The sequence below is a fragment of the Micromesistius poutassou genome, assembly GCF_964030765.1.
Source record: "Micromesistius poutassou genome assembly, chromosome: 11".
Lineage (NCBI taxonomy): Eukaryota > Metazoa > Chordata > Actinopteri > Gadiformes > Gadidae > Micromesistius > Micromesistius poutassou.
Genome location: NC_140281.1, coordinates 6,822,898 through 6,847,179, shown reverse-complemented (window position 1 = coordinate 6,847,179; position 24,282 = coordinate 6,822,898). Strand labels below are relative to the sequence as shown.

General features: G+C 44.0%; 1 protein-coding gene across 2 annotated transcripts in view; it reads left to right on the top strand.

Annotated features, from left to right (window-relative positions):
• Window positions 1-24,282, top strand: part of xylb (xylulokinase homolog (H. influenzae)) — a 50,792-nt gene that overhangs the window by 340 nt on the left and 26,170 nt on the right. For both annotated transcript variants that reach the window (XM_084475391.1, XM_084475390.1), the window contains exons 2-17: window positions 447-529; window positions 1,082-1,151; window positions 1,502-1,582; window positions 1,837-1,923; window positions 2,211-2,339; window positions 2,515-2,580; window positions 3,501-3,573; window positions 5,557-5,675; window positions 6,554-6,635; window positions 6,774-6,814; window positions 7,142-7,257; window positions 8,309-8,424; window positions 8,588-8,661; window positions 9,163-9,259; window positions 11,602-11,660; window positions 20,082-20,169. In XM_084475391.1, coding sequence (XP_084331517.1) covers window positions 447-529; window positions 1,082-1,151; window positions 1,502-1,582; window positions 1,837-1,923; window positions 2,211-2,339; window positions 2,515-2,580; window positions 3,501-3,573; window positions 5,557-5,675; window positions 6,554-6,635; window positions 6,774-6,814; window positions 7,142-7,257; window positions 8,309-8,424; window positions 8,588-8,661; window positions 9,163-9,259; window positions 11,602-11,660; window positions 20,082-20,169 — 1,381 coding nt within the window. The remainder of the gene's footprint in view (window positions 1-446; window positions 530-1,081; window positions 1,152-1,501; window positions 1,583-1,836; window positions 1,924-2,210; window positions 2,340-2,514; window positions 2,581-3,500; window positions 3,574-5,556; window positions 5,676-6,553; window positions 6,636-6,773; window positions 6,815-7,141; window positions 7,258-8,308; window positions 8,425-8,587; window positions 8,662-9,162; window positions 9,260-11,601; window positions 11,661-20,081; window positions 20,170-24,282) is intronic.

Sequence of the window (24,282 nt, the reverse complement as noted above, 5' to 3'; positions counted from 1 at the left end):
AAAAGTAATTGTTAAGTAATTGTTGTCTATTATCTTTGCTGTGGTTCGCTTTTATTTCTTGGTTGTTTTTGTTCTAACCGCTCTTCCAACAATGTTGAACCTTGTTCCCTTAACGTTAGTCCCTTAACCCTTAGCTGTGTGCTTAACCTGTGCTTGATGGACACGTGCACATTATGCTTATGACTTGTTGATGATTGTATAGTCTGTAGAAAGTGATACCATGTTTCATCATTAACGTTATAACCCGTTGAATATACACATAAATAAAGTTGAGGAGTTAATGACATCTGGAGAATTCTAGCATTAAGATTGGCTTTACTTAAGTATATTATATCGTCGTGAAGATGTTCCAGCAGCAATATTCAAACTCTGTGTGTGTGTGTGTGTGTGTGTGTGTGTGTGTGTGTGTGTGTGTGTGTGTGTGTGCACGCGTGTGTCCTGTAAAGCTGAAGGTGATGGCTATAGATGCCAATCTGACGGTGGTTCACCAGAGCAATGTGCAGTTTGACTCAGAACTGCCCGAGTTCAAGTAAGACATCAAAACTACAAACGGCTTCTGGTGGTTGTCACACAGATATCTAAATATATGCTGGCTGGATGCAAGATGATGCCATCCAAATGGCCTTACAATACAATGAACATGCATCCGTAGCATGCATGGGTGTCCAGTGAGAATCAAAGCCCTTATCCTTGCATTGTTAATACCATGTTAATACCATGTGCTACCATGTGCACTACACAACTACATTAGATAAGTTGAAGATAAAATGTCAGAATCTGAATCAGACTTTTATTACATCTTATCGTACAAGTATACAAGAGTACAATTCTTAGGCTTGGTTCCTCAACAGTCACATAGCAGCAACAATACTAGATAAGATAAGTAAAATAAAAATAAGTAGCAGCATCAATAGATCATAATAATAATAATAAAAATAAAATAAAGTAAGTAATAATAAGAAGAGAGTGTCAACATTATCTAAAAGCAGTGTTGTACTCGTCACAGGTAATGGCTATTTAATTACCTCTCTCCCTCCCTTTTTCTCTCCCTCCCTTTTTCCCTTTTTGTACCTATGATCAGAACTCAGGGAGGGGTTCATATCCATGCTGACAGGTTAACTGTTACATCCCCTGTACTGATGTGGATACAGGTACACACACACGCGCAAGCACGCACACACGCACACGCACACACACACACACACACACACACACACACACACACACACACACACACACAAGACACTCGTGCCTTGTATAAGAGTGTTTCTTCTAAAACTAGACTGATTCCCAGAGCAGGAGAAAAAGCCATCATATAGACGTGCTACACAAGTTTGTTTAACTTACAGTGATATGGTTGGGTTGGTATTGCAGTTCTTTTTAGATTAGATTCAACTTCATTGTCATTTCACAAGAATACAAATACTGATACAACTGATTCTCATAACCATAAGGGCAAATCATACGTGCTTGTTCAGTGTTTTTTGTTCCTGTCCCAAAGGCTTTGGACCTGCTATTGGACAAGATGAAGAAGGCCGGGTTTGACTTCACCCTGGTCAAAGCCCTTTCTGGCAGTGGACAGGTGTGTGTGTGTGTGTGTGTGTGTGTGTGTGTGTGTGTGTGTGTCTCTGTGTGGTTCACGTGTCAAATTAATTAAATGATTGTATTGTAAACACACTGCCAGCACCACACATAGCGGTAACAATGGCACAACTACAATCACATAACCAGATGTTGTACAATCACATAACCTGATAACCAAAACTGGTGTGTATGTACATGGTAATGCATTGCTTTGGGCAATGTCTTCACTCTCTCTTATCACTTCACACCCAGCAACATGGCAGTGTTTACTGGAGCAAAGGGGCCAATCACGCCCTCAAACATTTGGACCCGGAGAAGAGCCTTAGCCAGCTGCTGCAGGTGTGTTTGTGTGTGTTTGTGTGTGTTTGTGTGTGTTTGTGAATGTGTGTGGGGCTTGTGTGCATGTGCGCTGCGGTGCATATTTGGGTGCAAGTAATTAACTAGACCATCATTGTTCAAAATACAAGCCAGCAGACCATTGGCAATACAATTATAAAATGCATTCTTTCATGATGTTGTGTGGAGGGAATTGCAGCTTGGATGAGTGTTTGAGGTCATGCAGGTCTGTATGTGTTTGCGTGTGTGCACGCTCAAAGCGAGTGCATGTGTTTTTGTGTGTGGACCAGGAAAGCTTCGCCTTGGCAGACAGCCCGGTGTGGATGGACTCCAGCACGTCGCCACAGTGCCAGTACCTGGAGTCAACACTAGGGGGAGCCACTACACTAGCGGACATCACCGGTTCCAGGGCGTATGAGGTCATTATCCCCAAAATAACCACAAAGTCTAATCTCTTTTTTTCTCTGTTCTATTCTTCCTTTGTTGTATTCTATTATTTTCTTCTTTCCTCCTGCTATCCTTTCTCTCTTCTTCAGACGTACATTATTCTCTCTCTCTCTCTCTCTCTCTCTGATGTATTTTCCTCTACTACAGAGGTTTACTGGGAACCAGATCGCCAAGATCCAGCAGACCAGACCGGACCAGTACCAGAACACGGAGGTGAGTGGACAGCGTACGTTGACCTTTTAGTTTGACCCTTGACCTAAAGACACTCAACCTTATCCTGTGTACAGTAACTGTGCATTTTCACCTGAAATATTAGCAGTCAAATCTTCCTTATAGATGTTATAGTTGGTGACATGTTGGCCATATTATATTCATGTTTCTGATGTTATGGTTGCGAGTGTTCCACCGCAAAAGCATTATGATTCTTCCACCGTTCTATATGCGGGTACATCTTATCATCTTTGAGCAGGAACTGAGCATATGAAATTGTCATTCTTCGATACTTAACATCCTCCAATTGGCAGTGCAACGCTTTCCTTCAAATTCCTCCTGCAGTGAACTTGATGTATGACAAGTCCTTCTGCCTAGTAACTAATTTCCGTCCACACGCAGAAGTGGGGAGATATTTCTAAAGGCACCGTACCCCTGAGAGGCCAGCCAAGACTTTTACGATACTTTTAATACAATCGTGATATTATTAGATAATGGCTCTGGCTGAAGTACTCCCCCCTCCCTCACCACCACTGCTCTCCAGTCTTCAGAATCCCAGCTTCAAGAATCCTCCTCAGGGCTCTTGTAGAAGCGGTACCTAGCATGAAGTGCGTCTGCCCTTGCGAGAGGTGCAGGGCCCTGAGCAGCTCCCAGCTGTAGCTGTGGGCGGGCGCCAGGCGGGGAGTCTGGGAGTCTTGTGTTGTTCTGTCACCACTAAAAATAAGGAATGGATAAGTAAGACGGTGTTGTCGGAGTGGTGAACTGAGTGAGAGATTACGCCGGAGGTGTCAAACTGCTGGAGCAGTGGTTCCATCGCAATAAAAAACATTGTGTGTGTGTGTGTGTGTGTGTGTGTGTGTGTGTGTGTGTGTGTGTGTGTGTGTGTGTGTGTGTGTGTGTGTGTGTGTATGCTATTGTTTCAGAGGATTTCATTGGTCAGTAGTTTTGCTGCCTCTCTATTCCTGGGTGACTACGCTGCTATCGACTATAGTGATGGTGAGTTTTTATCACCCTTCCATCCATCCTCGCCTTGATCTGTGCATCCCTTAATCCCACCCTCTACCTATCTATATCAGTCATCTATTATGAAAGCATTGATTTTAGATCAATGGTTGTTGCAGAATTCCAAAAGCGTTGACTCGTATCCATTCAATTATTTGTTTTATTTTATAAATGAGTTGCAAAATGGTCGATCCAACTATCTCCTTTTATTTATCGGTCTGCCAAGCATCTGTCTGTTAATAATCAATCTAATGAAGTGACTGAAATATCAACAATGACTTATGTGCATAAAATTAATAATGTATTTTTTAAGTATTTCATGTTTTTAAATAAAACCCATCCACCCATACATTTATGCTCTATAGGTTCATTCAGTTCAATTGGTGTGAGAATATTGAGAGAAAGGAACACAAATGACCTCTAACTATTTGTAAATGACCAAATAGCGGTTTGAAGTGGGAAACATAATTGTATATACAACTATGACTGCAGTCACACAAGATAGCCCACACACCTCGTATCCCAGCGGCCTCCCTGTTCAAGCGAATGACAGGTGTAGTCATTACTCCTACGCAACTATGCCTCCCACAGGGGAGGGTCCTTGTTATTCACTCACACACACACACACACACTCGCACACACACATTCACCAGCGCACACACACGTGCACACTATGTACTGACACATGTTAAGGAAGGGGTCCTGGATGTTCCTGGCATGTTTCAAGTTCCTTACTCACTCCGACGAGGCCATGCGTTTAGAAATGGTCCATTAGCCCAGGGGTTCTCAAACTATATGGGGCCGGGGACCCCTCATAGGGATCATCTATTTGTTCTGTTAGATGCGTTTGAACTATTTTATGCTTCAAACATTCAGTGCTAATACCACAATAGTGTTAAAGGGGACATATTATACCATAAGTGTGATTAGCCGTTACAAGCCGTTTTGAAAATGTGCCGCTTCTGACATCACAAGTGGGCGTGTCCACCTAGATGTGTGCTGGATAGATCAGTCTATCAGCCGACCTAGTTGACTGTAGCAAACGTTGCTCATCTATCCGTTACACATCTAGGTGGACACGCACACCTGTGATGTCTTAAGGGGCTGATTTCCAAAACGGCCTGTAGCGGCTAATCACACCACACCTGGTGGCATGTCATGGCACCTTTAACTAAGACCAGAAGTTATAGTGTCCCCTACAGGGATTTTGGCACTAAACCTTTTTGAGACCTGCTTACCGGGGATATGTGTATGTGCTCCCCGTGTTCAGGTGTGTTTCCTCCCACACCTCAAAAAACATGCAAATTTACCCTCTTCAGTTACTCTCCCCAGGAAAAAACAACAAAAACGAAATAAATCCTATTTTCTAGTTGGGAGGTGACGCATTACATACTGCGATAAGCATGATTGAGTAAAAACTAATAAGTACTGTGTATGGTTATTTTGCCAAGTATATTGCCAGTGTTTGTCCTGAGTATATTGCCAGTGTTTGTCCTGTGGGAATTGCACTACACACGTGTAATACTGTTATTCACAGCTCTCCTTGTCTGGGGACAATTAGAGCGTGACTCCGGAACTGTGTCTGGTTCAGGCTGATAACAAATGTATACATTCTCTCGCTCTCTCTCTATTTCTGTCTCTCACTCATACCCATTCACACATACACACATATTTAACAGTATGCAATACATTTTTGACAAATGTATTGCATAACTGTCAAACTGGTCAAGGTGTCCATACACACATATGCTGATATGCATATGCAAATACACATGAAATCCACATAGGAACATAGAAAATGTGTGATGCACACACACACACACACACACACACACACACACACACACACACACACACACACACACACACACACTAACGTCCCTGTTAATTTGAATTAGGATTTAAGGATGTATGTTGTCAATGTCACAATTTATGAATTGAGTGATTTGATTTACAGATTGATCAATTTTTCTTCAGGTTCAGGAATGAATCTTCTGGACATCAAGACCCGATGCTGGTCAGAGGTCTGCCTGGAGACCACGGCTCCTAGTCTGGAGAAGCTCTTAGGAGAACCTCAACCCTCCACTGCAGTGCTGGTAAGAGGACCACGGGCAGGCCCAACCAGGCAGGATTTGGCTCACAATCATTCGGTTGTTTCACATCTTTACCCTGTTTAAATTCCCCATTGACTTGGTATCACTTGTACCTTGTTATCAGCTACTCTTAACAGAAATTATAATATGTTATTATTAGGGGTGTAACAAAAACCAATTTGAATCGGAAAATCGATTTTGATTTAAAAGATGCGAATCTTCTGAATCAAACTGAATCGAATCGTTCCATTTTAAAAATGTATCATTCCTGAATCGTATCGTACCCCATGTATCGAGATACGCATCGAATCGTCTTTTATTGGAGAGATGCACACCCCTAACAAATACACTTCTTCTCTAGTCTTTGATAAATCTTTTTGAAGGAAATGCCACATTTACAAGTTAATTCATTTTGTGAAATGATTGTCTACTTTCAACAAGAAATCCATTGCTTCATACCCTCTCGAATTGAGCCGTGCCACATCGAATCAAATCGAAATCCTTCTGAATCGAACTGAATCGAATCGTTCCATTTTAAAAATTTATCGTTCCTGAATCGTATCGTACCCCATGTATCGAGATACGCATCGAATCGTCTTTTATTGGAGAGATGCACACCCCTAGTTATTATTATATTATTATTATAATTATATATATATTATAATAGTTAACGAGCGCAGATTCCCATCATCAAGATCACACACCAGAGCAGAAGGCCATTGCTGCTTATTGGTCACTAATTGGCTTTAATTGGCTGAGGCACTTTAATCTCTCTCTCTCTCTCTCTCTCTCTCTCTCTCTCTCTCTCTCTCTCTCTCTCTCTCTCTCTCTCTCTCTCTCTCTCTCTCTCTCTCTCTCTCTCTCTCTTCCCCCCCATCCAGGGCTGCGTCTCTCCTTACTTTGTGGCTAGGCATGGGTTCTCAGAGGACTGCAGCGTGGTGGCCTTCACTGGAGATAACCCTGGTAATATAACAATCTACACAGATTGTTTGTTTTGGAGAATTTCTATTTTGATTAAACAATCATGAACATGTCTCACATCTTCTTTCTTTCCTATTCTTCTTTTCCCTCTCTTCTCTTATATATATATCTGTCTCTCAGCCTCTTTTGCAGGGATGGGGCTTCGGGAAGGAGACGTGGCTGTGAGTGCCTTTTTTTACAGGACACCGTCTCAATCAGTAATGCTGGTTTTAGTGGATGTGTAGGAGAGAACACGTCTTACTATGATAAGACATGAAACAGTGGCACGATAGATATGGATGATAGACACATCTATTACTATTATTTTAGGTTTATGAGGTTTTTTAACAGTGTAGATGCCAAGCACATAAGCAATACATTTCTGCCTATCACCCTAGACCAATAAATAATGTGTGTGTGTGTGTGTGTGTGTGTGTGTGTGTGTGTGTGTGTGTGTGTGTGTGTGTGTGTGTGTGTGTGTGTGTGTGTGTGTGTGTGTGTGTGTGTAGGTGAGCCTGGGCACCAGTGATACAGTGTTTTCATGGATCAGAGAGCCCCGTCCTGCACTAGAAGGTCATGTGTTCTGCAACCCGGTAGACTGGCATTCATACATGGCTCTGCTATGGTGTGTACACACACACACACACACACACACACACACACACACACACACACACACACACACACACACACACACATATTTTCACAAGAGCATGAAAGCAAATCATCTAAATTATTTTCTATGTTGTTTGAATTAAATGAATGCAAATTGTATCCGACTGTGAGGAAAGGGAGGAATGGTGAATGTTAGCTGCTGGGAAAAAAAATGTAAGACAGTATAAGAGACACAGAGAGAGAGAGAGCAAAAGTGGGAGAGGGAGTGGGACAGAGCAAGAATAAGTTGTAAATGAACAACCTAGCCTTGGGTTTGTCAAAAAGCGGTAGGTTGATATCTTCCACCAGGGCATAATATCCCCACATTGCAAACACAAAATAGTCCCTGGCAGTTTCACTATTTTTCTCAAATATTATGGAAATCATTCCCAGCGGGCCATATATTTATGAGCATCGTATACTAGCACGAAGGATAAACACTGGATATGCTACACCACGTCAGTTTATCCGCCTCCACAGAGCACATCCATATTCTGTTCATTAATACTGATACCACCTGCTCTGCTCATCCCCACGGACCGCCTTTTCTAATCTGCACAAACATGACAATGTTTGTGCAGAAAGGACAATTTCAATGGGAGTGTATTGTCCACACGTCGTTTTAATGAGCTTTTATTTTGAAAGACCAGTTCACTCAGCCTCCCCCCGTAAAGGTTTCGATTGTTCAATTTGGACTGACAGCCACAGACAGCCACAGTCAGTTAGGCAGTTAACATCCAAGTAGAGGGCAGGTTAGTGTAGTGAGTCAGGCTTTGGACTCCCAGCCAGAAAGAACTGGCTTAAATCTCCATTGTCCGCATCCTACCTGTAAGCATAGAAGCTCTCTCTGGGAAGAGCTGGGGCAGAATAAAAAGGCTTTGATCCCCATCTTCATGATGGTGTGTGTGTGTGTGTGTGTGTGTGTGTGTGTGTGTGTGTGTGTGTGTGTGTGTGTGTGTGTGTGTGTGTGTGTGTGTGTGTGTGTGTGTGTGTGTGTGTGTGTGTGTGTGTGTGGTATCTAGCTTCAAGAATGGCTCCCTCACCCGAGAGAGAGTTAGAAACGAGTACACTGAAGGATCATGGGAGGTTTTCTCCACCGCACTTCGGGATACACCAATCGGAAACCATGGCAACATAGGTAAAGGTTTACCCTGGCAGCTCTCCCTAAAGCTTTGTCCTGCTATTTGGTTATTGCTCAACTGCCTACTCTCTCGCTGTATTATTTACATGGACAGTAGGTTGTGAAGTTGTTATTATCCACTGTCTCCGTTGTGATTGGTTAATGGCTTTGTTTGTGTCAGGGTTCTATTTTGATGTCATGGAGATCACACCGTCCGTCGTGGGAGTACACAGATTTGACTGCCACGACAACAGGGTCCGTCCGTCTGTCTGATTGACTGACCGGCTGGCTGGTTAGCCAACTGTTTGAGTGCCTGCCTGTCTGCCTGCCTGCCTGTCTTCCTATTTTTTCCTCTCTAATTATCTGTCTCTCCCTGCTAGACCATTTTATCAGCTGTATCTCTTTCTTTCGTTATTTTCTGGCTGTATCTCTCTTCCTCTCACGCACCCTCCCATCTCTCTGATTGTCTCTGCAGTCCCCTCCCTCTGCCCCTGCATATTTGTGTATCTCTGTCTCAAGATTCAACATGAAACAGCTTTGTTGGCATGGTATATTTACATTGCCAAAGCACAAAGGTAAAATAATGTCACACATAATTATTCTCAAAAAACAGAATTAAAACATCTGTAAAAAAAAACAAAATCGATATAATACATAATATAATTGAAGTGAATGTCAATCCATAACTGTAAATAAAGGTGACCCTTAATCTCTTTCTCTCGCTCTCTCTCTCGCTCTCTCTTTCTCTCTCTCTAGGTGTCTGGTTTCAGTGCCCAGGTGGAGGTGAGGGCCTTGCTAGAAGGACAGTTTCTGTCGAAGAGGCTTCACGCGGAGCGACTCGGGTACAGAATCAGTAAGAAAGCTTTGCCATCCTCCCTCTACTCAGACGACTCAGTGTTATTCACAGAGTGCTACTTGACACCAAAGCTCGGTAGACCTTTTAATATTTACCACATAAATCCTGTGATTGTGCTCCAATAGGTACAATAAGCTGACCAATATCAAGGTGCTTAACTTAAAATTAACTTGTGTTACAACACGCCGTCCCTCACCAACTGTCACCTACTACAACTCCAAGCACACTTACACAATTCAATTGATTGTTTTAACATAATTAATTTGATTGATACGGAAGTAATTATAAGGTTTCCAACTGCACAAATTGTACTTGAATAAGCATATGTATGCGTTTACACACACACACACACACACACACACACACGCAGGCAAACGCACACAAGCATATAATGTACCTCTATTGTCTATCAGGTGATTTACTTCTGGCACAGAGGTGTTGCCATGGGAAACACTTCCATTCACGTAATACCGGATCTGTCTGTCCATCTATCTGTCAGTCTGTTTTACTAGTTTATCAGTGTTTAAGCAACCCCCTAACACACACACACACACACACACACACACACACACACACACACACACACACACGTGCACACAAAGCGTGTACAAGCACGCACGCACACATACATACATACATACATACATACATGCACAAACACTCATGCACAAACACTCATGCTAACACACACACACACACACACACACACACACACCAGGCACACTTCTACACCCTACACAACCTTTACAGGAAAATGAAATATGCCTTTGGCCTTTATCTCAGGCATATACTGTGTCTTTATCTGTGAGTGTATGTGTGTTTCCGTGAGCCCAGGGGGGAATTGAAGAGGGTATATTTCACAGGTAACCATGCATACAGAACAGGGTTTCCCAGGCCCACACTCAGGGCTACACTTAAGGTTATCTCCTGAGGAGAAACTCGAATCCCCTCCTACACGTTTCCATTTTACCCACACATAATATTTAATGTCATTTAGTGGACGGCGTATTTTTCTCCAAATTCACTTGCAAGTGAGGCTGAGTACATTTAAAGCATACAATCTGAATTTGACTTTAAAAAAAGTGCTTCATGACCAAGTTACATTTTTTCAATCTAAACTGTAAAAGACTATCCAAAATGTATATTACTTTGTTTAATTTATCTTAGACAACATTTATCTTAAACATTATCAGAGTTTTTTCACTTCAAAAGATCATTCAATTCAACTGGTTCTTTTAGCCATCCAACTTCTCATCCAACCGGAATTGTTCATTCCATTATCCATGTGATTATTTATACTTAATTAATTCATTCTTAATCCTCATCTTTCCAATAATCGAGCAATCCTGGCTGGGTCTGATTCATTCCCCCCTCTCTATCACTCCATCAATCCATCTAACAGACAACCGTTTTCCATCAATATAATTGTCTTTCCTTCTCAATGCTCGGCTGGTCATGACTGGTTTCACCTAATAGCCATAGAGGTGAGTGGAACAGGGCTACCAATCAAGTGCAGATTGGGAGTTGACAGGATCTTTTTTACAGCCCCACTGAACCCTCTCCATTTACATAACTGCCAATGGTATAACTCACAACTGTCCATGCGCTTGGAGGGATGTGTTTCAGTGGTGTGTGTGGTGAAAAGGGGGGGAGGTGGGTGGGGTTAATGCACATACTCATTAGAGAGATGAAAGTATTTGAAAGGTTGAGGAGAGGAACGGAGGGGAAGAAGAGGACAATTAAGTTGATGGGAGGCAAGATGAGAGGAGGCACACAGATAAAGGTGGGAGTAAAGGAGATGAAAGGTATATGGGGGGCGGGGGGGGGTCAATAGAGAAAGAGGTGTGAAGAGGTTAGCCAAGGATGAGAATGGTAAAGAAAAGATGTGAGCAAAAGACAGAAAGACAGAGAACCAAATTGAATAGATAGAAATCCTAAGGAAAAAGAGAATGGCAAAAGGAGATTTTTTTGAAAGCACAGAACATAAATTATTGTTGTAAGATCAATTTGTTGACCTTGAAGTAAACCATTTAGAACGTTTGGTAACACCCATGAGTGCTCCACTATTTTATGAAGTGTGTAACTATTCACTGTAATAATTGACAGCACAGAGACCTTGTCGAAAGAAAGCGTTTCTCCTGAAAAGATGAACTATTTCAAAATATTCAAATATATTTTATTATGAATTATTTAATATTGTGTATGTGTTGTATGTGTGTTCTCTTAATGTTCCAAGGTTAACCTGTGTGTGTGTGTGTGTGTGTGTGTGTGTGTGTGTGTGTGTGTGTGTGTGTGTGTGTGTGTGTGTGTGTGTGTGTGTGTGTGTGTGTGTGATTTAGTTCCTGGAAGCAAAGTGTTGGCCACAGGAGGAGCCTCTTCTAACAAGGACATTTTACAGGTGTGTTAAAAAGTACACAATACAAAATATATATATACTATGTGTGTGCATGCGTGCTGGTTCTACTTGCTCTTATAGCTGTACCTGTTCCCTGCCACGTGGATATAAAAACCTGTTCCCGCACACCTCCTTGTGCACCTCAGATTATCCTGTACCAGCCCCAACTCCAGATGGCTGCTAACAATCTTTGCCACATGATGTGTCACCAGGCACACTACCCAACACATACATGTGTAGCTACATCACACTGATTACATATTAATAGCGTATAATAGGAAACCAGAGGCCTGGGTTACAGAACGATGATTGACTCTGTAGCCGCGGCTCCCTAGCTCTCAGCCGTACGCCCCCCTGTAGTAAGTGCACACAGGGGAGAGCGCTGAGTGGTTAAATAATTGTAAATGGGTGGTGGGGGCGGTAAAGCGTGTGCAGGTGGGCTTAAACCTGGGTTCCGTTAGTCTTGTGTGTCCTTAATGGTTTGGTCTCCCTGGATTTATCCATCATCTTTGAACTTGAGTTGGGGGCAGATATAGTGTAGGAGGGGCTCAGGTGTCCGTCTCCCTGCCCAAAGGTTCTTGGTTCAAACCCCCATGTCCGCAGCCCAGCCTGTAAGCTCGCCTTAGCAAGACGCCCTTACCCCCTTCCTGCTCCTTTATTGACCTTGACCTTTAAAATGTGTGCTAGTAAATATGTATAGTCTATCTGCAAGGTTTTGGTTGACGACCTATTGTAGTTCCCATCCAATCCTTTTCCTTGTGTCGGCAATTTGTTGCATTTGGAACATACATGATGGTAAATGGGAAGAAATGCTCTCCACATTATTTTCATACTTCCAAGGCGTCTCTCTCTCTCTCCCTCCCTCCCTCCCTCTCTCTCCTTCTCACCATGTTGTTTGAAGGTTGCCCATGATTCACTTGGTGGTCGAGTCACGCACAACAATACATTCATGTTGTTATGTAATAATTTTCTCCTTTGGAGTATTCTTATCCTGCCAACACGGACACTAACGTACTCTCCCCTCTCTGTCATTGAAGCAGCAATGTGCTTTATTCTTTCTCCCGGTCTAATATGTTGACATAAGTATTACTTTCAAGTATGTGAAAAGTATTGTGACTTCAGGTAACTCCTCTTGTGGATGTATTGTTTATGTTGTGATGTGCCTGGGCGATTTTATCCAAATGGTTTTGTCTTAACACTTCTAGGATCTTGGATGAGGCCTATATGGCACTTTTATTAAACATGAATGAGGAAAGGAGGGGGAAAATGTTTTTATTTTTCAGGGATGACTATAAGTGTATTTTCATTAGGTATTGACAGTATATCTGTGGATACGAGTGATGATTTCTCTAAGACTGCAAGGGAAGCTCAGCTTCAGCTTCCCCTAAAATTTCCAAAATTAAATGGTCAAATATATATTGTTGTGTTAACATTTAATTGACAAAAAATGTGTTAAAACACGTCCATCTTGAAGACGAGTTCGTTCAGAATCAGCTGCTTATCGCAGGTCGACTGACTAGATGTCCTTCTCATTCATTCCCGTAGAGTCACAGTGCATTTGCCTGTTGAAGCTCAGCGTCCATCCACTTCAATGGGGCTGCATAGAACAGCTTTTTTTAGTGCATCGAAAGTCGACGGTCATTGGATAATGCTGCGATTATGTCCCTCCCATGGACGCTCAGCATCTCTGGGGGTGAATGGAGGAGTGGGCTGGCCTGGACGCTGGGCTTATGCGTGATGATTGGAGGGTTTGCGAAATACTGAGTTGCAGTTTGAGTGACAGCGATTTTGAACTATAAAACATCGCAGGAGCTCTCTTTAGTCCTCAGTCCCATCGCGGATTTTGCAAGCGTGTCGAAAGACAAACTGCAACCAATTTCTTTATAGTTGTTTGGCGAAATTGCTTGACAATTTTCATTGTACATTTCGTACACTTATACACCCAATTCCTTGTTTCAGTTTAACATAATTCCCACATTTCCTTCTTCAAGTTTAATATCGTTTTGGTAGTTGGCCATCACTTTGTTTCAGGGAGCCTGAGGTCTGAACTTCAAGTCCTGTATTCAGATCAGGACTTGCAGGGTGACAGGGGAAAGCTGTGTGATTTCTTGGTGTTCCTTAAAGACATGGAGTTGGACAGTGCAATGCCTCAGCTTTACAAACTGTTCTCATTAGTGGCAACAATTGGAGCTACATCTGCAGGTGTAGAAAGTAGCTTCTCCTGTTTAAAGCGGCTCAAGTCCTACACCTGTAACACAATGGGCCAAGGCCGTTTAAGCAGCCTAGCTCTGCTGGCCATTGAGAGGACACTGGTCAAGTCACTGGAGAATACAGCTAGTTGGTATGACAGGGTCACAGAGCATTTCCTTGAAAAGGAACAGAATTTTCATATACATAAATTGACAATTTATATGATGTAGGCCGAAAAGGAGCTTCCCCTCTTTGAAAGACCAGCAGCCGCCAATGGTGGATACCTATTGTTATTGTATTCTAGGGGTTGGGTATTATTATTATTCTGGATTGTTAAGGCCTATATCTCAGCAGTGGACTTCGGGTTGGTTATAAATATCCCCGCTATGCAGCTCTTGAAATAATTTGGGGCCAGAATTCCCATAGGGGGCGCTACAACTTCCGTTCATAGACAAAAATGATCGGCATGGCCGCCCTCAATGGATAAATTCAATAAATTAAATTCTGAAATTCAGGGTACATGTCTTATTTCACATGCTGAACATTTCTGCCTCTTGGACCCCCTGATTAAAATTGCAATGAATGGGTGTTATTGCAAATTCAATATATGCTTATTAGCAAACTTATCCTAGTGTGTGTGTGTGTGTGTGTGTGTGTGTGAGTGAGAGATTTAGTTCCTGGAAGTGTGTGTTGGCCATAGGTGGAGCCTCTTCTAACAAGGACATTTTACAGGTGTGTGTGTGTGTGTGTGTGTGTGTGTGTGTGTGTGTGTGTGTGTGTGTGTGTGTGTGTGTGTGTGTGTGTGTGTATGGAGGAATAGTTGCATTTTTGAGTAAAGACTTCACCCGTGATTCGCTTGAAAATGGCGGTGTGTGGGATGTGAATATCTGCTTTTTCTGTTTAAATAATTTAATATTTAGTCATTTTAGGAGACATTTTAATGCAAATCAAGTTGCTCTGAATTGAGATCTATTCAGAAGCAGATGTGGCTATGACATTTTCCTCAAGGACGCATACAGGCTGGGCTGCAGTCGTTTGTGGGTCGAACACACGACCTGTGCGTGTGTTTGATGAGTGCCTTCATTAGTTGAGTCCCTTGTAGGGACTCATCTTAGTATATAAAGTGTGTAACGAGCCAGCTGTGAAGACAAAGACCAGAAGTATTCATTGTTCATATTTTTTTCATTCTTGGTAACATAGTTGTTTACATCAATTCAAAACCTGGCCAGTGAATATGATTAATGCTCCTAGCTATTATTTTAATTATCGGCAGTGTTGAACTTCTTTATTTAGTTCCTCATTTGAATATTAATATAGATTTGGTGCTAGCTTCCGTTGACTAATGACTCAGTCGTCACTGAAGGTGGCTGACAGTGAATCATCTCTCTCTCTAGGTCGTCCTCAAACGAGCCCTCCATCGTTGCTTCCAGTCATCCCGATTTTCCATACATCTGGCCAGTTCAATGATACTTTGCGCTCCTGCATCCTTCTTGAGTACATCCACGTAGGTTAGTGTAGGACGTCCTCGAGACCGATGCCCATGGTTTGGTTCCCATAGTACCAGTTTGCTGGCTGGCAGCTCTTGGTGTCTTTGGCAGTGTCCCGCCAGTCTCATTCTCCTGGAAGCTACTTTCTCGCTAACCCTTGGTAATCCTTCATACAGGTTACTGTTAGTAACATGTGTACTCTTGCTGATGTTTAGTACTGCACGTAGCATTCTGGTGTAGCACCCGTCTAGAGACTTCTGCAAGATTGGCTTCAGGGACCAGCATTCGCTGCCGTAGAGGAAAACAGACTCTACCGTTGCAAAGAAAAAGCTGAGTTTGATTTGACGGGGGAGGTTGGAGTTCCAAGTCCTCGACTTCCTTCAGCACAGCGCCACCAGTTGTTGTCAGCGGTTGATGCTCCGGTGAGATGTTGTAGGTGATGACCTCTGTTTTCTTGGCATTTAGCCTAAGGCCAACCTTGGCGCACTCCAGCTCCACTCTGTTCAGGAGTTCCTGTGCTTGCTCCACGTTGTTGGAGAGCAGGCTGATGTCATCCGCGTAGTCCAGGTCTGTCAGGACAACTGCAGGGTGTCGCTTTGACCTCCTTGGGGTTAGGGTGAAGCCGAGGTCCTGCCACTAATGGCTTTACTGAGCGCGTAATCCAGGACTATGATGAAGAGGAAGGGGGCTAGTGTGTCCCCTTGCATTACTCCAGCCAGGATATCAAACTCCTCAGTGTTGCCATCTGGGGTAACCACCTTGGACCTTGTTCCTGCGTGCATGGTCTCAATAGCCCGGAGTAGGTTGGGAGGAACACCGTAGGCCTTAAGGATCTTCACCATCGTGCCTCTGTGGATCGAATCAAATGCCTTTTTGAAGTCGATAAAGCACAGTACAGCTGTCAGGTTATCCTTCTTCACCTTCTCGATCATTCTCCTTAGTGCCAGGATCTGGGCTGTGGTGGTTCTCCCTTCGCGAAAGCCATTTTGGTTCACCCTCAGGTGAGGGTCGATGGCGCTCCTGATCCTGTTTAGTATCATGCGGTTGTATATCTTTGCTGTGATACATGTCAGGCTGATGCCCCGGTAGTTGTCTAGCTTTGAGAGGTCTCCTGATTTAGGCACTGGGATGATGTTGGAGAGAGACCATACTTCAGGTAGTTTGTTTTGCAGTAGCGCTAGGTTGGAAAACTCCAGCATGATGTCATCAAGGTCACAGTTCTTTAAAACCACTGGGGGTATGCCATCTGGCCCAGCACTTTTCCCAGCTCTCACTGTGGCTTTCGCCCAGGCTAGCTCAGTGACAGTGAATGGACCATCATCGATGTCTAGGTTCTGGAGGACTGGTGGAATTTCTTCCTTGGCCCCATCTGCTGTTGAGCCCAGAAGGCTTCGGAAGTGGTTGAACCAGGTTGCCATCCTCTCCTCAGGGCTGTGACCTTCAACCTGTCCCTCCTTTGTCCTTTTCCGCCCAGTCATTTCGTTGATGACCCTCCAGGCTTCCCCATACTGTTTTTCGCCTTGCGCAACCTGCACCCTTTGCACCTTCTCCATCAGTTCCTCCCCCTTGATGTTGTCGTAGGTACAGAACAGAAGCTGCTTGGCTTCTCCCAGTTCCTCACGTCTCTGCTGGGTTGGTTCACGCTCAAAGTTGAGGCGTGCTTCCTCCACACTTCCTCGTGCCGCTACGACCTCCGGATGTTTGGACCTCAGGGAGGTTCTGGCTCTGTCCAACACGGGCACACACATCCTTGTTGCCTCCTCGTTCGCAGCAACAAATCTCATATATTCGCTGCTGGGCTCCGCTCCCTTGTCCAGCTGCTGGAAACGATTCCTGACTTCCACAGTGTACCTGGTTTGAAGGCCAGGATCGTTTGCGAATGCCTTCCAATCGTGCCGGATCTTGGGACTAGGCTTGGGGACCCTGAGGCTCAGTCTCACCCTCATGGACACCACACGGTGGTCCGAACCCACCGAGCTGAACGAACTGTATGGTTCGGTATTAAGGATGGAGTTCCTCCACTTTCTCCTCACAAGTATATAGTCCAGTTGGCGCACCATACGTGTGGCTCGATCCTGGAAGGTCCATCTCTTGCTTTGCCTTTTCTGGAACAAGGTATTCGCTGCCAGTAGTTCGTGCTCCGTGAGAAGGGCCGCGAGGTATGCACCATTGAGGTTGGTAGAGTCGTGGTATGGGAAGGGTGTGTCCTCTGGTCCGAGCCTTGCGTTGAAGTCCCCCAGGATTGCCAGGAATTGTGTGCTGGAACACCTCGTACGGCTGTTGCCAGGTCCTCGAAGAACTTCTCCGCCTCCTCAGTTGGGGCCACGTTGGTGGGTGAGTACACGACTATGACTGTTGTTACCGGGTTGCCTGAGAACTCTGCGATAAGGATCCTGTCGGTGTGGTGGCAAACCCGACGGAGAGCCTTACGTGCCCGAGAGCCCAGCATTAGCCCCACGCCGCCTGTTGCAGCCTGGGCCTCGTTTCGCCACGCAGACGAGGTGATGAACATGCATCTCTCTACTTTGTGGTAAACGATCTGGTCATCAGTGTGCACTCTTCTGTGTTCCTGGACTCCCAGGATCTCCACTCCCCGCTCCTCAGCACAGTGTGCTAGCTCCATCAATCTAGCTTCTACTCTCACTGTACATGCGTTGAAGGTTCCCATTACAAATGGTCTCCGACAGCGCATGAGTACATTGGCAGGGGTACAGTGATCGGACAGAACCCTCCCTGGTTTCCCAGGGTTTGGGGTCCTGTCGTCATGGTGTCCTCCAGAAGGAGGACCAGCACCACCATCCGCTGCGTTGCTCCTGCGGACTCCCGCCGCTGGAAGTATAGTGTTTGGGATGACTTTGTTCTTCATGGTTGGCTTTACTATGCTAATTAAGGACTGTGGGGCGCAACTCCTCGCAGTCCCGGTTTTAGTTCAGAGTGTCCTTCTCCTAGGTGGGTTGCCATCCAAGGCTATGAGCCCCTTCTGCCCGTGTCCGCCATGGAGTCCATGGAGTCTTGTGAACCATTCTTAGTCTGGCCCCTCACCTGAGACCACTCTGCCATGGGGGACCCTACCAGGAGCACAAGGCTCCAGACAACACAGCCCCCAGGTCCACAGGGACACGCAAACCTCTCCACCATGATAAGGTGACGGTTCCAGGAGAGGTAAATCATAGTTGAAAACACAGCTGCTAAATATGTAGGAAGTGGAAAATATTAATTATTGGATCAATCAGATTCATCTGCCAGTATTGACTTTCTCTTCCATTCAATTGATAGCATTGATTGATTAAATCTCTTTCCCATGCCTTCTTCCTTATGTGTTCCTCGTTTTCCTTCTATCACGTTTGCCCCTCTGTTTACAGTATATTTATTTTTATCACAATGAATGAACCCTCTCTTTTTTTAATGACTTATTCATTAGATGTGAACGGCATTTTAGAAAAAATAGAAAAGTGATTTTGTCGTAGATCCAATATTGAATTATGCTTTGCTTGTCCTCGGACAGTTTGGGCGTGGGGATTCTAAATGATTCAATGTCACGTTATGTGAACAGATCTATAGGACACTCTGAAGGTATAATTGATATAGAATTTTCAGCATGACACTCTAGACATGCATGGAGTAGATGTTTAGGGAGTGTCTTGGAAGAGTTAAAAGACACATACAAGATGCAGTCCTCAAGGCTTGCAAGTACCCAGAAGCAGAAAATACAAGGGTTTTATGGAGACAGAGAGAGGGGAGGGATGGACGGAGGAGCATAGAGCACTGTGTATAGTTCACCTATGTATAAAGTCTGTAGACCGTAAGGGAAGAGAGATATACAACCATCCATGTCGGTGTGTGAATGTGTGCATGAATCGGTCAATGTTAAGCAATATTGTGAAGCGCTTTGAGTGGCCACTGGTTAGAAAGGTGCTGTATAAATGCAGTCCATTTACCATTTACAATTTAATATTTAGTATTGGTATGTCTAGTACACTTCAACGTGGAGCCACAAACTTCAAGAACATCTCTGACCAAGACACTGGTTCAAAAGATCACACGGCTCACGAACATGGGGAGGAACCAAAACCTTCAGTCATGTATGTTGTTGTATTAAGTTATGGTAGGAATGCACATTGTGCACTGGTGATTGGTACTCTCACGTAGAGCAGAAAGGATGCATTCTTTAACTATATTCGAAAACTCTGAATTTTGCCTCAGCAACATTGGAGGGATAGTGGTACGCTATCGGAAGCTAGCTAAAGGAATATAACATAACAACAAAAAACACATTGACCATGTAGTGTAAAACCTACCTCACATTTTTCAATTTAATTAGACTTTTACAGGCTTAGGGTTAAGTGTTAAAACCCTGTTTGGAGTCCAGTCACTGAATAAAATAAGTGGAAACAAGTTCAATAACTTCTTAAGTTCGATATTCGATAACTATGAATATGTCGGCTGAGGCATATTGTTGGAGAATTACCAGGCATCACTTTTAAACTGCATCCTTCGCCTCTTAGCTTAGTGCAAGCACAAGCATGTCACCTGTTACACCACAACCTGCTAGCAAGGAACCCACTCAAAATTATGAGTGTATGTCCACATGCCCAAGCATCTAGCACTGATTAAAACTCATAACCACATGGGTGAAACTAGTCAACAGGGCAAATAACAAGTTAGTGCTATCAAGATCTCATTAAAATGATGTCATATTGTTTGATAGCGATCACTTGTTATGACTCCAACTTTTTCTCTCTCTCAGGTGCTCTCAGATGTGTTTGACGCCCCGGTTTACACTAAAGACGTGGCCAACTCTGCATGTCTGGGATCAGCCTACAGGGCTCTACATGGTAAGACTACTACTATACTCATAATAATATTATTAGTACATACAGTATGTTATGCATACTAATACTAGTATAGTATTAGAATATTGCAACGACACTCAACCTCTGCTTCAATAACAGGACAGCCCGGGGTGGTTTCTACTGTGTAAACCACTGAACACAACATGATTATATGAGTCAGTTTCTCTTTCAATGGTCTGCATATATGCAGACCATTTACTTGCATAATGTTATATATAATTAAATTATAACATTCCTCAGTGGTGCACAGAGCATATTGGTTTTGAGTTGTCAAGGAAGCATCTGGTCAATAGTTGTACCTTGTACTACTTTGTATTTTGTAGCTCATGTAGCTCATCATTTGTAGCTCATACTTTGTACCTTAGGTTTTCATTTGGAAGGCGATTGCATTGATTGTGACTTATAGTGAATTCATATAGATATCTTCGACAAGGTTAAAGGAGCATTTCACTGGTGGCTACATGAATCTGTATTGAAAGTGGTGTAGTGAATGTCACATGCATATATTCTTGCATAAATCACCTGTGATGTTAAGTGTTGTTCTACACACTGTGTGCTTAGCATTTATGGTCCAAGGGATCGCTGCCCCTTTAAATGTCTCATGACGTATGAGCCTGACGACGGGTTGGTTATATGACTGTGCGTGTGTTCTGGTGTTTTGCTAATTGATTAAACGAGGCACGCAGTCGTGGCTTAACGTGCAAAATTGTCTCTCGTCCTTGAATGCAGTTTCCACAGTGGGTCATATATAGACTGGGTATCCCCAGCCCGTTCGGCCAGCGATTTAAATTCGCCCTGCAGAAGGGTCTGGAGAAGAGCAATACATTCTTTCTGCTTCCGATACGTTTTTGCAGGCGCCAATCACCAAGCTGGCTTCTCCCCCTGGTGCGCTATTGGCTGGTTTAACACAATGACGACAGGGAAGCGACAGCAAGCAGCCAATTGCGTAGTGAGTCAGTTGAACTAGGCCTGTTGATCACGCCACTTGTGCTGAAGAAAATGACAGCAGCCTCCCCAGACCAATGTGCAATCTACAATTGAGCTTGGTCTGGCAATAGCCAGGCTAGATCATATATGTAGTCGAATAGTAACATCAATTTCTAATTTGGTGCCTTCTTGTCCGAGAAAAGGCAGACAGTGACTTTTTGGTGCTTGTGGATTGAAGACAACAACTTCCATAATGCCAATCAGCGTTCACTCCCTGAGGGACGTAACATAACAGCCAATCAGCGTTCACTCCCTGAGGGACGTAACATAACAGCCAATCAGCGTTCACTCTCTGCAGTCCAGAGTGAATCGCAGCAGGAGGAGAAACACTAGATAGTGTAATTCCCAGGCGTTCTAATGCAGGGGTCGGCAACCCTAGGCATGTGTGCCACCACTGGCACGCGGCAGCATAATCATTTGCACACTTTCAAAAAATATATATATATTCTTCTCGTCTCCCCTGCAATTAAAAGCAACGGCTTTAAGCCAGACCTGTCTGTCCTAACTGCACCCTCCTGTGCACATTTCCCACGGTGGCTGGCCGCTTTCCTCAGTGCCAACATTTCAGCGGCAGCAGTATGCTAATTGACTAAGCTGATGGCGCTGATGGCGAGATCAAGCACGAGAGAACATTCAAAGATAATGCAGATAAAGCAGAATCAACAGCGTGCAGCGCCCTAAAAGTCTTTGTCACCACTAAAAACCATGCCACTGAAGCTAGCTATCTCATTGCTCATTGCATCGCAAAACATGGTAAGCCTTTTAAGGATGGCGAGTATATTATGGAAGCTTTTCTTCAAAGCAAGCCTTCAAAGCCCTGTTTGAAGGCTTGCCAAACAAAGAAAGTATCAAGTCAAGAATAAAGGACATTCCCATGTCAGCAAGAAGTGTCCAGTGATGCATTGATGAAATGGCAGAAAATGTCAGCACAGCAAACAGCAGGGTTAAAAGATGCTGTGGTGTGTAGCATTGCGCTTGACGAGAGCGTTGACGTGAATGACATTCCACGTTTGGCAATCATGGCAAGATATTGTGGTCATTGAACTGTAAGAGAGGAACTCTGCTGCCTTAAGCCAATGCCTGGCACTACAAAGGGCGAGGACATAGCCAAGGTGTTTATGGAACATTTTAACGAGCTAGGGATCGACATCAGCAAAAGCTGAAAAGCTCAACACTGTGGTTGACAGAGCTATGAAAACAACTGGAAACCACAGCAGTCAAAGAGCACGGAGCCTGCATCCTCGCCTGCTGTGCATCTGCACCAGATCAGTTCAGCTGTCTCCGGAACGTTGCGCTGGCTCTGCTGTCAGTCTTCGGGTCAACATACCTCTGTGAGCAGATATTCTCACGCATGAAATACGTGCTCAGCCCCTCCCGCAGTCGTTTAACGACGGAGCACTCTGAGGCATGTGTGCAGCTTAAAGTCACAAACTACAACCCCCAGATATTGGAGCTCAGCCAAGCCAAGCAGGGTCAGGGATCACACTAACTGGTAGGCTTCAGTGGACTGCGGACTCCTCCGCCAGCAGAGAAGCCGGAGGAGTCCGCACACGACCGAGAGGTCAGAACAATGGAGCATCGGAGAAATGATATGGACCCGAAGTGAACTGACAGCTGTCTACTGAAAACATTGCTTTCTCCTCCATGTCGCGTTTCAATCTGGACTTCAGAGAGTCAAAGCCAAAGTTCCTTTCCCCTAATTCCTTCTCCCCCATGGGCGAGATAACCCCCACTAGGAGTCTTTACTTGTTGTGGAAGTACCAGAGAGTCGGAGAACCCGACGCAGTCTGTAAGATTCATAATATCAGAGAATACCCCCGTCAGTTCGGCCGCGGCACAATGAATGAATAAAGATCGTAGTTACTACTTTACAACCTCGTTGATGAGCAACAACGGAGCAGCCCCTCCGCTGCCCGTCCGTATATGGCATTCCCCGCCGCATTGCAAGGAATGAATAAAGATCTTAAACACATCGGGAGAAAAAAACATTTATTTTGACAGATGTGCCCGAAGTTACTAGGCCTACTTTACAACCTCGTTGATGACCCACATTTAGAAAAACATGTACTTTTAATTCAGCCTTGGGTGAAATCGAAGCGTAGTGTCTGTGTGCTTCCACCTTTAATGAATGCATGCCATGTGCGCTCCCGCGGCCGGGACACAGTTCTTATAGGGGTAACTACATTCACTGGCTTCCTCCATCTTCTGCGCCACCTTTTTAAATAAATCGCCGTTTCTTGTTTTCCGACGGCGACAACAACAACACGACTATCGTCTCCTTCTACTTCCGGCTCACGGCCCCGGGAAAAGATCTCGAGCATGCGCAGAATGCATAATCCAATCCCACTCCGTACATGCACGCTTAACTCGACTATGAATCAAATTATCTAGGGGTCTTAATTCAGCATAAAAACATTTGGTAATTACAGTAGCTCAGCATATTAAGTATTTGTACTCAACCTTTTCTCCCCAGTTGAAATAAGTGTTTATCTTATACAGTAGGCCTACTTTAGTATAACAGCACTTGGGTTAGTAAACAAATCACAACAACCAACATGAATTTTAAGTTTTATACATGAAAAAATATGAACCATGGCGAAACATGGCGGACATTGTGTTTACATCTCGTATGCGAGCTCCCGCCCTCCTCATTCCTTATTGGTGGGCTTACATGGTTTGTAGTCCTCGGCCCTTCTAGCAGGCAAGCAAAGTTCTACTGACATGACGTCAAATGCGTCATTTGACGTCAGGTCAGTAGAAATGTAATCAGGACAGCTGGGCCTAGGGAGGACTGGGTTAGACAGAGGGAAGAAACAAACTTCTTTTTATATTATAATAGCGATTTTATAATGATAGAACACCAGTTCTGAATCGGTATTCAGTATTCCTTTAATAATCCAATCATAGTTGGACTAACCCAATAATTTGACTTTCTTGAGTGTCATGTAAACGCACTAATTTTATGATTTCACTGTTTATTTGTTGTAGCCTAGTCCTACATGATTTTAGTTTAGCTGTTACCCCATGTCATTACACACAATGTTGTTTTGAATGTGTCATGAGGGTGATAGCGTTCTTATGCTTATTTAAAAGCCTAGCCTACAGATT